Genomic DNA, 22,304 nt, shown 5'->3' on the forward strand with positions numbered 1-22,304 from the left:
TTGATCCCTGGGCAATGTGGGATCCCAGTCTCCCCATCCCTGGGGAACCCAGGAGCTCTGGATGCCCCATGTCCCCATCCCTGGGGAACCCAGGAGCCCTGGGTGCCCCATCTCCCCATCCCTGGGGAACCCAGGAGCCCTGGATGCCCCATGTCCCCATCCCTGGGGAACCCAGGACCCCTCCATATCCCCTTATCTCCATCCCCAGGGAATCCAGGACCCCTCCATGTCCCCTGATCTCCATCCCCAGGGAACCCAGGACCCCTCCATATCCCCTGATCTCCATCCCCAGGGAATCCAGGACCCCTCCACGTCCCCTGATCTCCATCCCCGGGGAACCCAGGACCCCTCCATGTCCCATCTCCCCACACCTGGGGAACCCAGGAGCACTCCATGTCCCCTGATCTCCATCCCCAGGGAACCCAGGACCCCTCCATGTCCCCTTATCTCTATCCCCAGGGAAACAGAGACCCCTCTATGTCCCATCTCCCCATCCCCAGGGAACCCAGGAGCCCTGGATGCCCCATCTCCCCATCCCTGGGGAACTCAGGACCCCTCCACGTCCCCTGATCTCCATCCCTGGGGAACCCAGGACCCCTTCACATCCCCTCATCTCCATCCCCAGGGAACCCAGGACCCCTCCAGGACCCCTCCACATCCCCTGATCTCCATCCCCAGGGAACCAGAGACCCCTCCATGTCCCCCCTCCCCATCACTGAGGGATTGCCACAGGGCCAACAGCTACTCGACGCCCCATAGGTGGAGGCGACTGCCCATCATCCCTCGCCAGCCAATGAGAGCCGCAAATCTCCCCAGGAGGGTGGAATCCGGCACCTAGTTAACGCCTCCGAGCCTCCGTGCTCCCAATTGGCTAACTCGCCTACTCCCGCGTCGGTGATTGGTGGATTCTCCTGTCAATCAAATAAACCCGCTACACCCTACAGCTGAAGGGGCGGGGCTTGTTGCCCTCTCCTGTCAGCCAGGTGCCACTCCGAGCGAGATTTGGCAGCCGATTGGCTGCTGCCCCCATCCATCATCACCACCTGCGCCTGCCACTCGCCTCTCAGCAAGGCGGCGCCCGCCCCCTCTCTGAGGCGGGGTGGTGGTTGGGGAGTGTGGGGGCGGGAAGAAACCATCTCCTCGACTCTCATTGGATAGCAGCCTGCCCATCAACCCCCGGCGAGCCAGCCCATTGGCTCACCCTCCACCAGGCGCGTATTATAGTCGGGTCCCCCCCCACGGAGGCAGCTTAATTCCCGGGCGAACCTCAGCGATTGGTGGGCGCCCCCGGCAGGGGGGCGGGCGGAAGCGCGAATGCGGCGCGTTGATTGGCTGAAGGGCGGAGCCGCCTGTCAGTCAGTGTCTGTCAGGGCGGCGGCGGCGGGTCCCGGTCCCGTTCCCCCCCCCCGCCTCACCCTCTCCCCATGGCAGCGGCGGGGCCCGCGGCGGCCGCGGCTCCCGCTCGGCTTCAGGCGGCGGCGGCGGCGGCCGGGGGGCGCCGCGGGCCCCCCCCTGGGAGGCAGCCGGCGATCGCCATGGCAGCGCCTCGCAGGTAGGAGGGGCCGGGCGGGGCGCGGGGGGGGGGGGGTGTGTGTGGGGGGGTCCCCTCAGCCCCCCCCCCCCGCCTCGCCTCAGGAGCGGGGGTGCCCCCTGAGGGGGGGGGAATAAGGCGGCCTGAAGCCCCCTCGCTAAAGGTATGAGGGGAAACTGGGGCTGACCCCCCCCTCTAAGTGTGGGGGGGGTGAAGGGGACAAAGCGCCCCCCCCCCGCTCCGGCTGAGGGGGGGGTAATGTCCGCCCCCCCCCCCCAGTCTGTGAGGGTCATTAGGGTGTCCCCCCCCCCCAAGCTGGGGGTGATTTGGGGGGACCCTCATGCTTTTAGGGGTGTCCCCCCCGTTTTGGGTGGGGGGGCGTTGGGATCATCTTTCCCCTGGCCATGTAGGGGGGGGGGCACAGGGGGATCCTCCCCCCAGGGTAGAGGGGTAAATGGGGTGTCCCCCCATCTTTTTGGGGGGGTAATTGGGGGTTTACACCCCCCCCCATTCTCCTCAGGGGAACTGAGGGCACCCCCACCCCACCCCAGTGTGATTTCTGGGGTAACTGGGTTATACTGGGAGATGGGGGGCACTGGGATAATCTTCCCCCTGGCCATGGTGGGGGGGGTCACAAGGGGATCCTTCCCCCAGCATAAAGGGGTAAATGGGGTGTCCCCCCCTTTTATTGGGGGGGGGGGGGTAACTGGGGGGTTTACACACCCCCCTACACCCCAAGGAAACCATGGGGGTTCACCCCACTGGGGTAACTGGGCTATACTGGGGGGGGGTGTCACTGGGATTGCCTGCATCGTGCTGGGGGGGGGGGGGGCATTAGGGGTGCTATAGAGGGGGACATTGGGGGGCTGGGGGTGTGTTCACCCCTTTATTGGGCTCCCCCCCCCTCCCCGTTGCAGCCTGCGGGGGGCTGTGCTCCTGTATGCAAAGAGGGTGTTGTCCCCTGCTTCCTTTTTCACTGAAAACCATGAGGTTTTGGTTAAAAATACAGGGGGGAAAAAAAGGGGAGGGGTGGTCTTGACCCCCCCTCTGTCACAGCCACGACCCCCCAGATGTCATTTGATTGGGGGGGGGCATAATAAAAGCCCCCCCTCCCCCCCCCCCCCCCCAGCCAGTGCATCCCCACCCTCTCCCCCAGCATCCCCACCTCCCCTATTTTTGGGGAGGGGGCTTGGAGATCCTTGGGTGCCCCCTCAAAACACACACGACCCCCCCTCCCACCACGACCCCCCCCCCCCCTTCTCCTCCTTCATCCCCCAGCAGCCGCCCAGAAGATGGAGCAACCACGACCACAGCCCCAGGCTTTGTGCCTTCCCCTGGCACGCCTCTCCTTTTGGGTTCAAATCCAGGGGGTTTAGCCAAGCCAGGACCCACTCAACCTTCCCCAAAAATTCCGGGGGGGGGTCCCCTAATTTTCCTTTCCCTTTCTGGGGCTTCCCCCCCTCTCCTTTTTCCACCTTTTCTTCATCATTCAGAGCTTCTCCGGTGATGTTTAATACCTGCTGCTACCAGCTGCTTAGATGGAGGGCAAGAAAACCCACCCTATTTTGGTGAAAAAACCCCAAAAGCAGCTAAAATCCACCCGGATTCCTCATTCTGAGCAATTTAGGCCTCTGAAAACCAACAAAAATCACCCCCCAGGTGGTATTTTGGGTTGGTTTTCCCCCCCAAAAATGCAGTTTTCCTTGTGGGAGGGGGGAGTGTGTGTGATGCTGATGTGGTTTCCTTGCTCTTTTTTGGTGCTGAATGTGGTTTTTCACCTGGTTTTGGGTGGGTTTTGCTCAGTTTTTAAACCCTGTGGCATCTTAGCTTAGGATTGAGCCCGGTTTCATCCCTGCTGGGGTGAAACTGGTGGGTTTTAAACCCATTTTTATCCATTTTTCCTTCCTTTTCTTCTGCCAATGGTGGAGATTGGTGAAGCTCATGAATGTCCCACTGAAATATTTTGGGGAGGGGGGTTATAATTCCCTTACCTGGCACATTTTGCCCTTTAATAATGGGAGTTTGTGGCAAAATTGATGGATTTTTTGGATGGTTTGTGTTTGATGGGAAAATCCCTGCTGAAATTTGGGGGGGGAGGGAACCCCCTTTTTCCACCCTTTTTCCATGAAGTTTTAAGTGGTGGTGAAACCACTGGAGAAAAGAACCCAAAACTCTGTGGAAACAGCACTGAGATGCTGCAAAAATTGGGTGGAAAAAGGCAAAAGAAGGTGAAAAGGGGGTGGGAAAAGGCAAAAGAGGGTGAAACTGGCCAGAAAAGCTGCAAAAATGGATCAAAAAAGCTACAAATTGACAGATTTGAAGTGTGGGGAGGGCAAATTTTAATGGTTTCCTCACAAAAAAGGATGGGAAAAGGCAAAAGAGGGGGGAAGAGGGGTGGGAAAAGGATGAAAAAAGGCAAAAAAAGGGTGAAAAAAACCAGCACTGAGGGATGCTGAGAAAACTGCACCATGAAAATGGGGTGGAAAAGGTGCAAAACCACCTGAGTGAAGCCATGAAACGGTGCTGGGAAGGTATGAAAAAGGGTGAAAAAGGCACAAAATAAGCAGGAAAGGGGCAAAACTGGTCAGAAAAGCTGCTGAAATGGGTCAGAAAAGCTACAAATTGACAGATTTGAAGTGTGGGGAGGGCGAATTTGACTGGTTTCCTCCCAAAACGTTCCAGTTCAAGGTTGGCATCGATGTCCAGCTTATTTTTTCTGGTCTTTTGGTTGAGTAATATTAATTTTGGGGGGAAATAAGTGGATTTTGGAGCCATGTGGGCACCTGGAGGACTCCTCAGCGCTCTGTCACCCCCAAAGATTTGGGGTTTTCCTCCAAATTCAAGAGTTTCCAGCAAATTTTGATGCACATAACTCCATAACCAGATCTCTCCACAACAGGAATCCCTGAAGAACAGCAGCCATCACCTCTCCACCCCTATTTTATGCTGGAAAACCCAAGGTTTCACCCCAAAAAACATGAGTTGAGCCATTTCAAGGATGATGCACTTTAGACCCTGGCACAGCATGAAATCTGGGCTTAAAAAGGGGGGTTTGGGGGGAATTAGGGGAATATGGCAAATGGAAACAGCTTTAAGAGAGTTTTGAAGGAGGAAAAGATGGGAAAGGGGTGTCACATCCCTCTCACACCCCCCCTGCTCTGGGCTTTTCAGGTGAGACCCCAAAATCCCTGTGGACTCACCCCGTTACGGGCTCCCCCCAGCCATGGCGTCGCCGGCCGTCAGCCCCGATTCATCGTCCCACGAAGCCCTTTCCTCTGTCAACTCAGCCCCAGCCTGTTCCCCCACTTCTGACTCTGAAAACCTCAGCCCTGATGAACTGGAGCTGCTGGCCAAGCTGGAGGAGCAAAATCGGTGAGTTCTGGGGGATGTTTTACCCAAATCGGGGGTTTATTGGGGTTTTTTATTCCCTTTAAAATCAAAGAAACTGGACAACAAGAAGCTGCTTCCTCCAAGATCCAGTGAAAATGCTGGTTGAAAGGAATATCTGCCCCTTTTGGGGTGGTTTTGGGGGAGTATCTGCCCCTTTAAGGTGGTTTTGGGGGAATGTCTGGTGGTTTGGGGGGAATATCTGCTCCCTTTGGGGTGGATTTGAGGGGATATCTGCTCCTTTGGAGTGATTTTTAGGGAATATCTGGCCCTTTGGGGTGGATTTGGGGGAATATACTAGGGTTTGGGGCACTATCTCTCCCTTTGGGGTGGTTTTGGGGGAATATCTCCTCTTTTGGAGTGATTTTTTGGGGGAATATCTCTTCCTTTGGGTCAATTTTCAGAGAATTTCTCCTTCTTTGGGGCAATTTGGGTGGAATATCTGGTGTTTGGGGTGAGTCTTTCCTCTTTTAACATGCTTTTGGGGAAATCTGTCCTCCTTTGGGACTTTTTTGGTGGAGTATCTCCTTTTGGGGGGCATTTTTGGGGGAATCTCTTCTCCATGAGGCTGTTTTGATGGAGTATCCCCTTCTTGGGGGCCATTTGGGAGGAACCTCCTCTCTTCAGGTGCTATTTTGGGGGGAATATCTCCTCTTTTGGAGTGATTTTTGGGGGAATCTCTTCTTCATGAGGCTGTTTTGGTGGAGTATCCCCTTCTTGGGGGCCATCTGGGAGGAACCTCCTCTCCTCAGGTGCTATTTTGGGGGGAATATCTCCTCTTTTGGGTCCTCTCCACCCATTTTTTGGGGATCTACCCCCCTCTCTCACAGGCTCCTGGAGGCCGACTCCAAATCCATGCGCTCCATGAACGGCTCCCGAAGGAACAGCGGCTCCTCCTTGGTCTCCAGCTCCTCAGCCTCCTCCAACCTCAGCCACCTTGAAGAAGACACTTGGATCCTCTGGGGCCGCATCGTCAATGAGTGGGACGAGTGGAGGAAGAAGAAGGAAAAGCTGCTGAAGGTGAGGACCAGCCTTTCATTTTCACCCAATTCCCCCTCTCCTTCAAAGGAACCTTCTCCATGCTGGGCCAGCACGATGTCTCCTCCACGAGGAGCTTCCAAATCTTCCTTTAAACCCATTTTTAAGTGGTTTTTTCCCCCCAACACCATTCTGGGGTTGGGGGTTTTTGACCCCACAGGAGCTGATCCGCAAAGGGATCCCCCACCACTTCCGTGCCATCGTCTGGCAGCTGCTCTGCAGTGCCACTGACATGCCAGTCAAGAACCAGTACTCAGAGCTCCTCAAGATGTCCTCACCTTGTGAGAAGCTCATCCGAAGGGACATCGCTCGTACCTACCCAGAGCACGAGTTCTTCAAGGGACAGGACAGCTTGGGCCAGGAGGTGCTCTTCAACGTCATGAAGGTAGTCTTGTCAGCCAGAGATAAACCACTCCAGCCGTTTCCCATGGCCCACATCTCCCACACCAGGAAGGGATGGTGGCCCAACATCTGCTTGAACTTCTATTTACCTTGATTTCTTTTGATCTTCCTCCTTTTTTTTCCAGGCTTATTCCCTGGTGGACAGAGAGGTGGGATACTGCCAAGGCAGCGCCTTCATCGTGGGACTGCTGCTCATGCAGGTTTGGGACACCCTTGAGGTTGAAGAGCATCTCCTGGGGTTTTTAAACACCCTCTGGAGATGTGGTGAAATAGAGATGGGGAATAGGAACCTTTTTCCTCCATCCTTGGGGATGAAACAGGCTCGTTCCCACCATCCCTGGGTTTAAAACTCCACCTTGTTTTCTGGGATGGCTTCCAGCATGTCCCACCTCCTGATGGGAATAGATTTCCCCATGAGAAGCTTCCAGCAGAGGTTTAATGGAAGAATTCATGTCCCTTTGGGTCTCCAGATGCCTGAGGAAGAAGCCTTCTGCGTGTTCGTGAGGCTGATGCAGGAGTACCGCCTGCGGGAGCTCTTCAAACCCAGTATGGCTGAACTGGGGCTCTGCATCTACCAGTTTGAGTACATGCTGCAGGTAGGAACCAACCCCACGTCCCCCCCAAAACCCTTGGGATGGTGGGATTGGGCAGGTAGAGCCAGGAGATGAGGTGTAAGGAGAGATGGGTGGCAGCTCTTGGGAGGATTTGGGTTCCTCTTGGGGATGTCTGGGAGATGCTGTGAGCACCACCTATGATTTCTCAAAGGGGACATCAGTGAGACTCCCCCAGGGGTGTCAAGAAGATCCCCAATGTCCATGAGACCTTGGGGGCACCTCCCTGAGATGCCCCAGGGACCATCTGTGAGCCACCCAAAGGAACCATCCATGAGACACCCCAAGGACCACCCATGGGCTGCCCTGAGGGACATCCCTGAGACCCTGGGGAGCTCCCATGAGACCCCCTCAGAGACCTCCTGGACCTGTTCAAACCTCACCAGCCCCACATGAGACCCCCTCAGAGACCTCCTGGACCTGTTCAAACCTCACCAGCCCCACATGAGACCCCCTCAGAGACCTCCTGGACCTGTTCAAACCTCACCAGCCCCACATGAGACCCCCTCAGAGACCTCCTGGACCTGTTCAAACCTCACCAGCCCCACATGAGACCCCCTCAGAGACCTCCTGGACCTGTTCAAACCCCCAAAATGAGACCCCTAAACACAACCCCACCCTTCTCCATCTCTCCCACCCAGGAGCAGCTGCCGGAGCTGAACATCCACTTCCGCTCCCAGAGCTTCCTCACTTCCATGTACGCCTCTTCCTGGTTCCTCACCCTCTTCCTCACCACCTTCCCTCTCCCCGTGGCCACCCGCGTCTTCGACATCTTCATGTACGAGGTAACGGGGCCTCTGGTGACACCACCGTGTGGAAAAGGTCTCCAACTAGCTTTGGGGAGGGGGTGGGGGGAGGAAAACCCACCCCAAAAACCTGAGCAGGTCAGAGAATGGGGTGTAGGGTCAACTGAGGACCTTTCCTGCAGGGCTTGGAGATCGTCTTCCGCGTGGGAATGGCCCTGCTGCAGTTCAATCAGGCTGAGCTCGTCCAGCTCGACATGGAGGGCATGTCCCAGGTAGGTACTGGTGGCTTTTGGGGTGGATGTGTCCAAGGGGACATAGTTTTGGGGTGGATGTGTCCAAGGGGACATAGTTTTGGGGTGGATTTATCCAATGGAACATGTTTTGGGGTGGATTTGTCCAAGGGGACGTAGTTTTGGGGTGGATTTATCCAACTGGGACATGTTTTGGGGTAGATGTCTCCAAGGGGACGTAGTTTTGGGGTGGATTTATCCAACTGGGACGTGTTTTGGGGTAGATGTCTCCAAGGGGACGTAGTTTTGGGGTGGATTTATCCAACTGGGACGTGTTTTGGGGTAGATGTCTCCAAGGGGACGTAGTTTTGGGGTGGATTTATCCAACTGGGACGTGTTTTGGGGTAGATGTCTCCAAGGGGACGTAGTTTTGGGGTGGATTTATCCAACTGGGACGTGTTTTGGGGTAGATGTCTCCAAGGAAACGTAGTTTTGGGGTGGATTTATCCAACTGGGACGTGTTTTGGGGTAGATGTCTCCAAGGAAACGTAGTTTTGGGGTGGATTTGTCCAAGGGGACGTAGTTTTGGGGTGGATTTATCCAACTGGGACGTGTTTTGGAGCAGATGTGTCCAAGGGGATGTAGTTTTGGGGTGGATTTATCCAATGGGACGTGTTTTGGAGCAGATGTCTCCAAGGAGACATAGTTTGGGGTGGATTTATCCAACTGGGACATGTTTTGGGGTAGATGTCTCCAAGGAGACGTAGTTTTGGGGTGGATTTATCCAACAAGGGCGTTTTTGGGGTGGCTTCACCCATCCAACCCAATTTTTGGGGGCTGGTTTAAGGAAGGGTCTTTCTTTTGGGGCGGTTTCTCCTCCTGCAGTACTTCCAGAAGGTGATTCCTCACCAATTCGACAGCTGCCCCGACAAACTCATCCTCAGGGCTTTCCAAGTCAAGTACAACCCCAAGAAGATGAAGAGGTGAGGTGGGGGAGATGGTTTCCTCACCTTGGATGGGTGTCTCCCCCTCCTCACGGCCCCCCCATGTCCCGAGCAGGTTGGAGAAGGAGTATGCTGCCATCAAGAACAAGGAGATGGAGGAGCAGATCGAGATCAAGGTGAGACAGGCCACGTTTTGGGGCTGCTTGTCCCATCCCTGAAGCCATTTAAGCCACCCCAAGGCCACTTTGACCCATCCCTGGTGTCACCTTGAGCCACCCCAAGCCCTGTAGCCCAATTCTGGGGCTACTTGGACCATCTCAGGATGGCTCAGCCCCTCCCTGGAGCCACTTGACGTGTCCCTAAGGTCACTTGAACCTCTTTGGGATGATCCACATCAATCTGACCCACCCTGGGACCATTTAAGGTGTCCCCAAGGGCCACTTGGCCTGTCACAGACCCACCCTGGGACCATTTAAGGTGTCCCCAAGGGCCACTTAAGCCTTCTGGGGGCCACTTGGCCTGTCACAGACCCACCCTGGGACCATTTAAGGTGTCCCCAAGGGCCACTTAAACCTTCTGGGGGCCACTTGGCCTGTCACAGACCCACCCTGGGGCCTCTTTGACCCACCCTGGGACCATTTAAGGTGTCCCCAAAGGCCACTTAAACCTTCTGGGGGCCACTTGGCCTGTCACAGACCCACCCTGGGACCATTTAAGGTGTCCCCAAAGGCCACTTAAGCTTTCTGGGGGCCACTTGACCTGTCACAGCCCCATCCCTGGGCCCATTTCACCCATCCTGGGACCACCAAACCCCCTCCCAGGGCCACTCATCCCCCGTGTCCCCCTGTCCCAGGTTGTCCCTAAGCTCAGAGACCCCCCTGAGGGACCTCAACCCCCCTCTGATGGGGTTTATCTCTCCCAATCTCCCCCCACCCCCTCCAGCGCCTCCGCACTGAGAACCGCCTGCTGAAACAGCGCATCGAGACCCTGGAGAAGGTGAGACCCCCTTTGAGGACACCCCAAAACTCCTCCCCCCTTTGAGGACACCCGAAACCCCCCCCTGCTTTGAGGACACCCCAAAACTCCTCCCTGCTTTGAGGACACCCCAAAACCCCCCCTACTTTAAGGACACCCCAAAACTCCTCCTTGAAGACACCCCAAACTCCCTCCTTGCCTTGAGGACACCCCAAAACACCTTCCCCCTTTGAGGACACCCCAAACTCTTCCCCCCACTTGTGGACACCCCCCAAACCACCTTCCCCCTTGAGGACACCCCCAAAACCTTCCCCCCCCCCCGGACACCCCAAAACACCTTCCTTCCTTGAGGACACCCCCCTACCTTTGAGGACACCCCCAAACACACCCCCCAACCTTGAGGACACCCCCAAACCACCTTCCCTGACCCCACCCCCCAGAGCCTCCATCACCCACAGCTACAATCCCACCCCCCCAGCCCCCCTTTTCCCACCCCACACCCCAAAACCACCAACCCCACCCCCCTTTTGATGCAAAAAAACAACCATTTCAAGTCCACCAAGCAGCCACCTCCCCCTTTCTTCCACCCAACCCCCCCCCCCCCAACCACTGAGAACCCCAAAATCCATGGAAACCCCCCCAAAAACGGGCTTGGGGAAGGTTGCCAGATGCCTCCACCTCGTTGCTCTTCTTGCTGCCTCAGTTTCCCTTCTTCTCTCTCTCTCCTTCTCCGCCGGCGGCCGCAGGAGAGCGCGGCTCTCGCCGACAAGGTCATCCAGGTAGTGTTTAAAAACACCTATTTTTCCCCTTTTCTTCTGTATTTTAACCCATTTCTTCTCCCTCCCCTCACCCCTCCATGCTTCTTCCTTCCTCCTCCTCATCTTCCTTCTGCTTCCCAGCTCATCTACCTCAGGTTCCTCAGGGAAATCTTCACCTTGCTGGAGGCTTCCGCGCACCTTCCCCACTTTGGGGGGGGGATATCAGGATTGGGGGGGGTTTGGGGGGTTTGGGGACTTGGGGGAGAGGGTAGGGGGTGGCCTGGTGGCACTTGGGGACCAGAGTTCAGGTGGTTTGGTGAGTTTGAAGGGAATAAGTGGATTTTTGGAGAGACTCAGAGGGGGCAAAAGGGCCCCAGAGGTCCCCACGGGGCTGGGGTCACCTCCCCATCCTTGGTGTCACCTCCCCATCCCCTCCCCATCCTCGGTGTCTTCACCTCCTCAATGTCACCTCCCTATCCTTGGTGTCACCTCCTCAATGTCACCTCCCCATCCTTGGTGTCACCTCCTCCCCATCCTCACTGTCTCCACCTCCTTGGTGTCACCTCCCTGTCCTTGGTGTCACCTCCTCCCCATCCTCACTGCCTCCACCTCCTCAGTGTCACCTCCTGTCCCCACACCACCTGCTGTGGGGCTGGCATCACCCCCTCATCCCCACTCTCACACACCCAACACGTGTCACCCCTCACCGTGCTGACGTCACCCCGGGCAGCGCCGTCACCCTCTTGTCCCCATTGTCCTGTCCTTCACCCGCTACAGAACCACCATCACCCCTCACCCTTGATGTCACCCCTTTTACCCCCTCCTGGTGACACAGCGAGGTGGGGAAAGACCCAAGCAGGGCCACCCCATGGAGGTGACACGTCCTCCTTGTCCCCAGGGCCAGGTGACGCGGGCGCAGGAGGCGGAGGAGAACTACATCATCAAGCGGGAGCTGGCGGTGGTCAAGCAACGCTGCTCCTCAGCCACTGAGAACCTCCAGCGCGCCCAGACCACCATCAGACAGCTGCAGGACCAGCAGGTCAGTGTCCCCAAATGTCCCCAGATGTGTCCCCACCCCCCTACCTGTCCCCCTTTCCGATTGACACCCAGATGTGGGTGCCACCGCCGCGGTTTCTGTGGTGAACCGGGTGTGATGTGGGTGTTGGTTGTGTCCCCACTGGGTGCAGTGGGTGTTGTCGTGTCCCCACTGTGGGTGACACCCTGTCCCCACCCTGGGTGACACCGTTTGGGGGACTGGGTGACAGGGGAACCCCCGCTTCAGCGAGGAGTTTGTCACCCACTTGGAGACGGAGCTGGAACAGTCGCGGCTGCGGGAGAGCGAAACCCTCGGCGCCCTCAAGGAGATGCAGGATAAAGTCCTTGACATGGAGAAGGTGTGTCACCCTGGGGTGGCCTTGGGGACAGGGAGTGGCACATGAGGGACCTGGGGGGTTGTTCCTGGCTTTGGGGTGTCCCCAAGGGTCATCCAAGGGAGCACAGCGCCACATGGTCCCTCCCATCCCCTCATCTCCCATGGGTGTCCCCACCTTGTCATGGCAGAGAGGGGACAACCCCCCACCTGATGCCACCACTTTGGGGTGTCCCTACCCATATTCAGTGTCCCCCTGACCCTGGGGGATCCCCCCTCACCCCCGGGGTGCCCCTTCACCCCAGGCTGCCCCTTCACCCCAGGGTATCCCCTCACCCTGGGACGCACCATCAACCCGAGACCCCCCTGACCCCAGAGTGTCCCCCTGACCCCGGGGTGCTCCCCCACCCTGGGATGCCCCCTTACCCCAGGGTGTACCCCTCACCCCAGGGTGCTCCTCCACCCTGGGATCCCACCTCACCCCAGCATCTCCCCCTCACCCCAGCGTGAGACACCCCAGGGTGCTCATCCACCCTGGGGTGCTCCTCCACCCCAGGGTGTCCCCTCACCCTGGGCTCCCCCCTCACCCAGGGTGCCCCCCTCACCCTGGGGTGTCCCCACCCCGTGTCCCCACAGAGGAACAGCCTGCTGCCCGACGAGGACAACGTGGTGCGGCTGCAGGAGGAGCTGCAGGCCCTGGCCCTGCGCGAGGCCGAAGCCGTCAAGTCCCTGACCGAGCTGCAGCAGCAAGTGAAGGACCTGAGTGACAGCTGGCAGGTAGGGACACCAGGGGGGCCCTTGTCCCCACACCTGGGGGGGGCCTTGTCCCCACACCTGGCTCCCCTGGGTCCCTTGTCCCCACATCTGGGTCTGTTACGGGGTCCCTTGTCCCCATGCGCATGTCTGGGTCCCCTCCCAGATCCCCTGGGTCCCTTGTCCCCGTGTCTGGGTCTGTTATGGGGTCCCTTGTCCCCACATCTGGGTGTGTTACTGGGTCCCTGAGTCCCTTGTCCCTACATCTGGGTCCCCACCTGGGTCCTCACATTTGGGTCGCTTGTCCCCATGTCTGGGTCCCTTGTCCCCACGCCTGGGTCCCCTCCTGGGTCCCTTGTCCCCTCCTGACCTCACGCCTGGATCCCCTCCTGGGTCCCTTGTCCCCTCCTGACCCCACGTCTGGACCCCCTCCTGGGTTCCCTGGGTCCCTCATCCCCATGCCTGGGTCCCCACATTTGGGTCCCTTGTCCCCACATCTGGGTCCCCTCCTGACCCCCTGGGTCCCTTGTCCCTACATCTGGGTCCCTTTTCCCCCCCTCCTGGGTCCCCTGGGTTCCTTTTCCCCCCTTCTGGGTCTGTTGGGTCCCTCATCCCTGCACCTGGGTCCCCCCCTCCTGGGTCTCTTGGGTCCCTCGTCCCCACATCTGGGTCCCTCATCCCCACACATCTGGGTCCCCTCCCAACCCCTGGAGTCCCCACCTGGGTCCGTTACCCCCACACACACCCTCCCCACCGTCCCAGGGGGGGGTCCCTGACAGTTTTGGGGTGCAGGCGGGCCGGGCGGGCGGGCGCTGGAAGGAGTCCCCGCGGCGGAGCAACGCCAACGCGCTGCAGGAGGCCGTGGTGGCCGCGCGGCTGCGGGAGGCCCAAGCCCAGGCCGAGCTGCGGGCGCTGCGCCAGCGGGTGCTGCAGCTGGAGACCCAGGTCAGAGCGGGGGCAGGATGCGACCCTGGGGGCTGTACTGGGGGTGCTGGGGCTCAGGGAGGGCTGTACTGCGGGTGCTGGGGCTGTATTGTGGGTGCTGTGGGTGCTGCGCCAGCGGGTGCTGCAGCTGGAGACCCAGGTCAGAGTGGGGGCAGGATGCGACCCTGGGGGCTGAACTGGGGGTATGGGGCTCAGGGAGGGCTGTACTTGGGGGTGCTGGGGCTGTACTGGGGGTGCTGGGGTTGGGGGTGCTGTGGGTGCTGCGCCAGCGGGTGCTGCAGCTCGAGACCCAGGTCAGAGCAGGGGCAGGATGTGACCCTGGGGGCTGAATTGGGCTGTACTGGGGCTGCTGGGGCTGTACTGGGGGTGCTGGGGTTGGGGGTGCTGTGGGTGCTGCGCCAGTGGGTGCTGCAGCTCGAGACCCAGGTCAGAGCGTGGGTCACATCCTGACCTGGGGGGGTTACACTAGGGGTACGGGGCTTGGGGGGGTGCTGGGGGTGTAGTGGGGATACTGGGGCTCAACTGGGGGTGCTGGGGCCAAGGGGACTTCAATTGGGGGTGCTGGGGTTGGGGGTGCTGCAACTTGAGACACAGGTCAGAGCGTGGGCAGGATGTGACCCTGGGGGCTGAATTGGGCTGGACTGGGGGTGCTGGGGCCGAACTGGGGCTGCTGGGGCCAAACTGGGGATGCTGGGGCCAAACTGGGGATGCTGGGGCTGAACTGGGTCTGCTGGGGCCGAACTGGGGATGCTGGGGCTGAACTGGGGGTGCAGGGGGGGTGACATGCCTGTCCCTGGCAGGGCCAGATCCAGCGCACGGTGCTGGGCCACGTGGAGCAGACATGCATGGGGCTGGGGCTGAACTGGGGGTGCTGGGGCTGAACTGGGGGGGCTGTGGGTATACTGGGGGTGCTGTGGCTGAACTGGGGGTGCTGTGGGTGTACTGGGGGGGTGACATCCCTGTCCCTGGCAGGGCCAGATCCAGCGCACGGTGCTGGGCCGCGCGGAGCAGATGTGCGCGGGGCTGGGGGTGCTGGGGCGGGACTGGGGCTGAACTGGGGGGGCTATGGCTGAACTGGGGGTGCTGTGGGTGTACTGGGGGGGTGACATCCCTGTCCCTGGCAGGGCCAGATCCAGCGCACGGTGCTGGGCCGCGCGGAGCAGACGTGCGCGGGGCTGCGGGAGCAGCTGCGCCTGGCGGCGGCGCAGAGCAAGGGGCTGCAGGCCCAGCTCAGCGAGAGCCACCGCAAGCACGCCGAGGCCCAGTGCAAGGTGGGGGGCACAGGGGCACCCCCAGCCCTCCCCGGGTGTCCCCTCCCCCTGGGGACACCCCTGTCCCCTCCCCCTGGGCATCCCCTCCCCTGGATCCTCTCCCCTGGGGACACCCCTGTCCCCTGCCCTGGGCATCCCCTCCCCTGGGGTCACCTTCCCTGTGCACCCATGTCCCCTCCCCCTGGGCGTCCCCTCCCCTGGGGACACCCCTGTCCCCTGCCCTGGGTCCCCTCCCCTGGGCATCCCCTCCCCTGGGTCCCCTCCCCTGGGGTCACCTTCCCTGTGCACCCATGTCCCCAAGGGGCCACCCTAGTCCCCTCCCCAGGGGTCCCCTCCCCAAGGTGACACCCCAGTCCCCTCCCCTGGAACACCCAGGGACACCCCATCCCCACCCCATCCCCACCCCATCCCCTCCAAGGGGTCCCATCACCCCCCCACCCCTCCCCAAGTGGTGTCCCCTCAAATGGGGGGTCAGTGTGTCACCTCAGAGGGTCCCGTTGTCCCCTCCCACAGTGTCCCACACCACCCCAGTATCCCACTGCAGGGGGGGGTCCCAAAGTCCCTTCCCCTCCACCCTATTCCCAGTGGGGGGACACGGGGGCGGGGGGGGGGTATTTGGATGGGTGTTTGGGGGTGTCCCTTGGGTGCCACTATGGGCGGGCGTGTCTGGGTGGGGCAGGGGTGTCCCTTGGGTGCCACCACATGACAGGGGTGTCCCCCCCTGTCCCCCCCCAGAGCAAGGAGGAGGTGATGGCGGTGCGGCTGCGCGAGGCCGACAGCATGGCGGCCCTGGCCGAGATGCGCCAGCGCGTGGCCGAGCTGGAGATCCAGGTGAGGGATTTGGGGGGGGGGAACGACACAAAGGGGGCAGGGAGGGACACCCATGGGTGGGGACAGGGTGCTGGGGAGGTGTTTGGGACCCGCTGACCCCCCCCGGCACCCGCAGAGGGAGGAGGGGATGATCCAGGGGCAGCTCAACCATTCGGACGCCGCCCAGTACATCCGGCAGCTCAAGGACCACATCGACGAGCTCAAGGCTGAGGTAAGGCACCCAGGGGTGCTGGGGGACCCGAATTCGGCACCCAGGGGGGCTGGGATACCCCCCTCTGGCACCCAGGGGTGCTGGGGGACCCGAATTGGGCACCCAGGGGGGCTGGGATACCCCCCTCTGGCACCCAGGGGTGCTGGGGGACCCGAATTCGGCACCCAGGGGGGCTGGGATACCCCCCTCTGGCACCCAGGGGTGCTGGGGGACTTGAGTTTGGCACCCAGGGGGTACTATGATACTCTCCTCTGGCACCCAGGGGTGCTGGGGGACCCGAATTGGGCACCCAGGGGGGCTGGGATACCCCCCTCTGGCACCCAGGGGTGCTGGGGGACCCGAATTGGGCACCCAGGGGGGCTGGGATACCCCCCTCTGGCACCCATGGGTGCTGGGGGGCCCGAATTCGGCATCCAGGGGGGTTGGGATACCCCCCTCTGGCACCCATGGGTGCTGGGGGACCCGAATTGGGCACCCCTGGGTGCTGTGACACCCCCGTCTGGCACCCAGGGGTGCTGGGGGACCCGAATTTGGTACCCAGGGGTGCTGGGGGACCTGAGTTTGGCACCCAAGGGTGCTGTGACACCCCTGTCTGGCACCCAGGGGTGCTGGGGGCCCCGAATTGGGCACCCCTGGGTGCTGTGACCCCCCTCTGGGTGCTGGGGGACCCGGTGGCTCTGGCCCCGCGTGGTGCCTCGGGGACAGTCCCGGCAGCTGGCGACGTCCCCGCTGTCCCCGTGGAGCTGGTGGCACTGGGACAGCTGGTGGCACTGGGACAGCTGGTGACGGCGGCTCTCCTCCCCCTCCCCTTCTCTGCTGTCCCCTTGTCACCTCCCCTGTCCCCTGTCCCCCTTGTCCCCCCGACCCCTTGTCCCCTCACCCATCCCTGGTCCCTCTCCCCCTGTCCCCTTGTCCCCCTGTCCCCTTGTCCCTTGTCCCCCTGTCCCTTGTCCCCTCACCCATCCCTGGTCCCTCTCCCTGTGTCCTTTGTCCCCTTGTCCCTCACCCCCTGTCCCTTGTCCCTCTGTCCCTTGTCCCCTCACCCACCTCTGGTCCCTCTCCCCCTGTCCCTTGTCCCCTTGTCCCCCTGTCCCTTGTCCCCTCACCCATCCCTGCTCCCTCTCCCCTTGTCCCCTTACCCACCTGGGTCCTTGTCCCCTTGTCCCCCTGTCCCTTGTCCCCTCACCCACCTGGGGTCCCTCTCCCCATGTCCTTTGTCCCCTTGTCCCTCTCCCCCTGTCCCTTCTCCCCCTGTCCCTTGTCCCCTTACCCACCCCTGGTCCCTCTCCTGTCCCCCTGTCCCTGTCCCCTGTCCCCTCAGATCCGGCTGCTGCGGGGGCCGCTGGCTTTCGGGGCGGTGGGCTTGGGGCCGCGCCTGGGGACGAGGACTCGCTGGGCTCCTCCGACGAGGAGCTGCCGCCCTTCAGCCTGACCCACGGGGACCTGGGGGACCTGGGGGACATGGGGGACATGGGGGACAGCAGCGACAGCGAGGCCGAGGGGGCCCCCACGGCACCCTGACCCGCGGGGACACCCTGGGGACCCTGACCCCGAGGTGGGGGGGGGACAGCAGGGACACCCTGGGGACCCTGACCCAGAGGGGACATGGGGACAGCAGGGACACCCTGGGGACCCTGACCCCGGGGTGGGGGGGGGAGAGCAGGGACACCCTGGGGACCCTGACCTGGGGTGGGGACACACTGAGGGCACCCAGGGGCCACCCTGAGGACCCTGACCCAGAGGGGACATGGGGACATTGGGGAAACCCTGGGGACCCTGACCCAGAGGGGACATGGGGACACCCTGGGGACCCTGACCCTGAGGGGGGACAGCAGGGACACCCTGGGGACCCTGACTCAGAGGGGACATGGGGACACCCTGGGGACCCTGACCCTGGGGGGGGGACAGCAGGGACACCCTGGGGACCCTGACCCAGAGGGGACATGGGGACGGTGGGGACACCCTGGGGACCCTGACCTGGGGTGGGGGACACACTGAGGGCACCCAGGGGACACTGAGCACCCATGGGCCCTGAGGGGGAGGCCGGGTCTGGAACAGCTGGATCCCAAACAGCTGGATCCCAGCATGGGGGGATCCTGGAACAGCTGGATCCCAGAGGAACTGGATCCCAGAACATCTGGATCCCAACACAGCTGGATCCTGGAAAACCTGGTTCTTGGAACAGCTGGATCCCAGAACAGCTGGATCCCAGAACAGCTGGTTCCCAAACAGCTGGATCCTGGAGGAGCTGGATCCCAGAACATGTGGATCCTGGAGCAGTTGGATCCTGCAACATCTGGATCCCAGAAGAGCTGGTTCCTAGAACATCTGGATCCCAAACACAGCTGGATCCTGGCACAGGGGGATCCCAGAACATCTGGATCCTGGAAAACCTAGATCCCAGGACATCTGGACCCCAAAGAGCTGGATCCTAGAACAGCTGGATACCAACACAGCTGGATCCTGGGAGAGCTGGATTCCCCCCCCCCCAGAAGAACCTTGGGCCACCCCTGGATCCCGGAACATCTGGATCCCCACCCCCCCGTTGAGGAACCCCTGGACCTGATGTCCCCCCTCCCCAGGTGCAGTGGGACCCCCCTGGGTGCAGTGGGACCCCCCCCCCCACTGACACCCCCCCCAAGGACACAGATCCTGAGCACCCCCAGCACCCCTCGACACTGGGGGGGGTGAGGGGGGATCCCCAACACTGGGCTGACCCCGGACAGCTTTTTGGGGGGACGGGGGGGGTACCCCAAGGTGGCCTGGCCCCCCCCCCAACTCTACCCCCCCCCCCATGTTTATATTCTGTACAGACAAATACAAATGGACACTGGGACCCAAAAAGCCTCAAGTTCACCCCAAAACCCCTGGGGGGCCCCATAAACCGTGGGGGGGGGCGTGGGGGGGGGTGTGGAAGCACCTTTATCCCCCAGCCCCACCCCCGGGAACGGGGGCAGGGTGGGCACCCAGGTGATGGGGTGGGGGGTGGTCATGAAATGGGGAGAGGGGGGAAGGAAGCAGTACCCCCAGTACTCCCAGTTACCCCCTTTAAGCTCCCGGGAACCCCGCCAAATCTCTCAGTAACCACCAGTACTCCCAGTTATCCTCTTTAAGCTCCCAGTAACCCCCCCAAATCCCCCAGTAACCACCAGTACTCCCAGTTAGCCCCACACAGTGGCCTCATAGTGCTCTCCCAGAGCCCATTTAACCCTCACATGCCCTCCCAGTACTCCCAGTAGCCCCTCTGCCCGTGGGACTTTGGTTCCACATTGTGCGGCGCGAAAAATGTTCCCCCGGAAGTAGCGACCTGGGGCCTTTGGTACCAGCTCAGTTTAGTTGCGGCGCGAAAAATGGTCCCCCGGAAGTGGCGACCCTGAGAGCCCAGGAAGTTGCCATGGCGACCCGGTAATTCCCCCCCGCCCTCCAACTCCCACCCCCCCTCGCCCCCTCCCCTCCCCTCCACGCCCCCCACGACCCCCCTCGCCCCCTCCCCTCCCGCCCCCTCCCCTCTCGCCCCCCCTCGGTGGGTCCCGGTCCCTGGAGGGGTGAAGTGGGCGGGCCAACAGGTCGGGAAGGGCCGGTTCCACCAATGGCGGAGCCAGAATATGGGTGGTGGCCGGAAGTGGGCGGGGCTGACAGGTGCGGCCGCTCTGGGAGCTGCTCGGTGGCCTTGGCGGACCGGCGGCCATGGCGGCGGGGCGGGACGTGTGCGGGCCGCTGCTCACCTGGGTAAGGGGGGGCCGGGACCGCCCCCGTCCCCCCTCCCCGGACCCCCCCGGGGCCGTGTGACCCCCTCCCAGCTCCATGTGCCCCTTCCCGGGCCCGTGTGACCGTCCCCGCGCCCAGTGACGTCCCCACGGGCGCCCTTTGACCCCGTTTACGTGGCGGGGGGGGGGGGGGGGGGTCGGTTAACTGGGTGGGGGGGGGGGCTCCGTACCCCGGGGGTTAAAGATGGGGGGGTGGGAGTCCTGCCCTTCCCCTCCCCAGCATTGGTTTGGGGGGGTTGTGCAGGTTTGGGGCCCCCCCCATGTCTGCGGGGGGGGGTGTGAGTTGTGGGTGTGGTATGACACGAGTTGTCCGTTCTCAGCCCTGAGTGGGTCTGGGGTGAGGGGGGTGTGGGGGGGGCTGTTTGGGGGTTCCCTCCACCCCCCACCCCCCCTCATCCACCACACACCTTGTGTCCCTCCCCTCCCCACCCAGCTGCAGACCTTCGCCCCCCCCTCACCCTGCAGCTCCCCCCGGGACCTGGCGAACGGGGTGACCCTCGCCCATGTCCTGCACAGCATGTGAGTCGGGGGGGGGTGGGACAAGGACACACACTCCCCCTAAACCACCCCCCAGGTGGGGGTGAGGAGGCCAGGACCTGATTTTGGGGTGTGTGTGGGGGGTTCCCCTCTCCTTTTCCCACCCCCCAGCGATGCCTCCTGGTTCAATGAGACGTGGTTGGGCCGAATCCGGGACGACACCGAGGAGAACTGGAGGCTGAAGGTGGGGAGGGGGGAAAGTGGGGGGGTGGGGGCATTTTTGGAGGCCAAACCCCCCCCTCCCCAGTTTTGGGGAATGGGAGGGGGGAGGGGGGTGTCTCAGGGCTGGGGGGGTGAGGATGAGTTTTGGGGTAACTTTAGGCAGGGTTACAGGAGGTGTCCTGGGGTCCCCCAGCAGGGGGGGGGGGTGGATTTTGGGGGTTCTAGGTGTCCTGGGGTCCCCCCAGCCGTGTGGGGGGGTGGATTTTGGGGGTTCTAGGTGTCCTGGGGTCTTCCAGCAGTGTATGTGGGGGTGGATTTTGGGGGTTCTAGGTGTCCTGGGGTCCCCCAGCAATGTGTGGGGGTGGATTTGGGGGGTTCTAGGTGTCCTGGGGTCCCCCATCGGTGTGTGTGGGGTGGATTTTGGGGGTTCTAGGTGTTCTGGGGTCCCCCAGCAGTGTGTGTGGGAGTGGATTTGGGGGTTCTAGGTGTCCTCGGGTCCCCCAGCAGTGTGGGGGGGTGGATTTGGGGGGTTCTAGGTGTCCTGGGGTCCCCCAGTGGTGGTGGGAGGGTGGATTTTGGGGGTTCTAGGTGTTCTGGGGTCCCCCAGCAGTGTGTGTGGGAGTGGATTTGGGGGTTCTAGGTGTCCTGGGGTCCCCCAGCAGTGTGTGGGGGTGGGTTTGGGGGTTCTAGGTGTCCTGGGGTCCCCCATCGGTGTGTGTGGGGTGGATTTTGGGGGTTCTAGGTGTCCTCGGGTCCCCCAGCAGTGTGTGGGGGGTGGATTTGGGGGGTTCTAGGTGTCCTGGGGTCCCCCAGTGGTGGTGGGGGTGGATTTTGGGGGTTCTAGGTGTCCTGTGGTCCCCCAGCAGTGTGTGTGGGGGTGGATTTTGGGGGTTCTAGGTGTTCTGTCCACTTTTAACACCCCCACACCCCCCCCCCAGGTGAGCAACCTGCGGAAGGTGCTGCAGAGTGTTCTGGAATACTGGCAGGACGTGAGTAGGGGGGGGGGGTTTGGGGGGGGTGCACAGGGGGTCCCAAGGGTGCAGGTGCCCTGTTTTGGGGTGCAGGGGGTGGGTGCTGTCCCTTGTACCCCCTTTAAAGAGACCCCCCCCCAAAACAACAAGGTGTTGGGCCAAGTGGTGGAGGAACAGCACGTCCCTGACGTGGCGCTGGCAGCCCAGCACGCCGACCCGGAGCAACTGGGCAAACTGGTGAGGCTGGTGCTGGGATGCGCCGTGAGCTGCGAGAGGAGGGAAGGTGGGTGCAGGACCCCCCAGCCCCCTCCCCAAATCTGAACCTGCACCCCCTTAACCCCACTAATTCCACACCCCCCCCCTTTGCAGAGCACATCGAGCGCATCATGACGCTGGAGGAGTCGGTGCAGCACGTGGTGATGAAGGCAATCCAGGAGGTGGGAGGGGCTGGGGGGGTCCCCAGGGGGGGTTTTGGGGCCCTGGGGGGGTTGGGGAGGGGTCCCCAGGGGGGTTTTGGGGGGGATGGCAGCATTGAAGGTCGGTTGGAGGGGGGGTTGGAGCGTTGGGGAGGGGGTGGTGGGGCTGAGTCTGGGTGGAGGGTTGTGGGGGTGGGGTGTTGTTTGGGGGGGCAGTGTGGGGGATTTGGGGGGAATCTTTTTGGGGGGGGGGTTAAGAGTTCTCTGCACCCCCCCCTCACCCACCTTAGAGCTCTTACAGTCCCTCCCTTCCCACAGCTTTTGGATAAAGACCCATCGGAGACCGTGGGGGTGGAGACGTACGGGAACTTCGACACCCAGGTCAGGGAACGGGGGGGTGAATTGGGGGGGGAGCAGGTTGGGAGGATGAATTGGGGAGGGGGGCAGGT

General features: G+C 61.7%; 2 protein-coding genes across 2 annotated transcripts; both read left to right on the forward strand.

The window, feature by feature from the left end:
* The first annotated feature begins 1,532 nt into the window (after positions 1-1,532).
* Positions 1,533-17,627, forward strand: LOC311203140 (EVI5-like protein). Its single transcript, XM_084277774.1, is given in 21 exon segments — positions 1,533-1,552; positions 4,703-4,903; positions 5,749-5,938; positions 6,117-6,341; positions 6,484-6,558; positions 6,829-6,954; positions 7,611-7,754; positions 7,898-7,987; positions 8,831-8,928; positions 9,005-9,065; positions 9,832-9,885; positions 10,611-10,643; positions 11,521-11,661; positions 11,888-12,016; positions 12,628-12,768; positions 13,537-13,689; positions 14,814-14,960; positions 15,696-15,791; positions 15,907-16,002; positions 17,324-17,381; positions 17,384-17,627. Coding segments are annotated over 20 exon segments (2,346 nt in total). The 5' UTR covers positions 1,533-1,552; positions 4,703-4,754; the 3' UTR covers positions 17,524-17,627.
* A 2,059-nt stretch (positions 17,628-19,686) lies between these two features.
* On the forward strand, positions 19,687-22,236 carry LOC311203165 (protein Hook homolog 2-like; the record flags this gene model as incomplete). Its single annotated transcript, XM_084277801.1, has 7 exons — positions 19,687-19,731; positions 20,203-20,288; positions 20,418-20,490; positions 21,407-21,457; positions 21,590-21,722; positions 21,809-21,876; positions 22,174-22,236. Coding segments are annotated over exons 1-7 (516 nt in total), but the record flags the coding sequence as incomplete, so codon positions are not given.
* Between the last annotated feature and the right edge of the window lie 68 nt (positions 22,237-22,304).

The sequence above is a fragment of the Gallinula chloropus genome (genome assembly GCF_964237585.1).
Source record: "Gallinula chloropus genome assembly, chromosome: 36".
NCBI lineage: Eukaryota > Metazoa > Chordata > Aves > Gruiformes > Rallidae > Gallinula > Gallinula chloropus.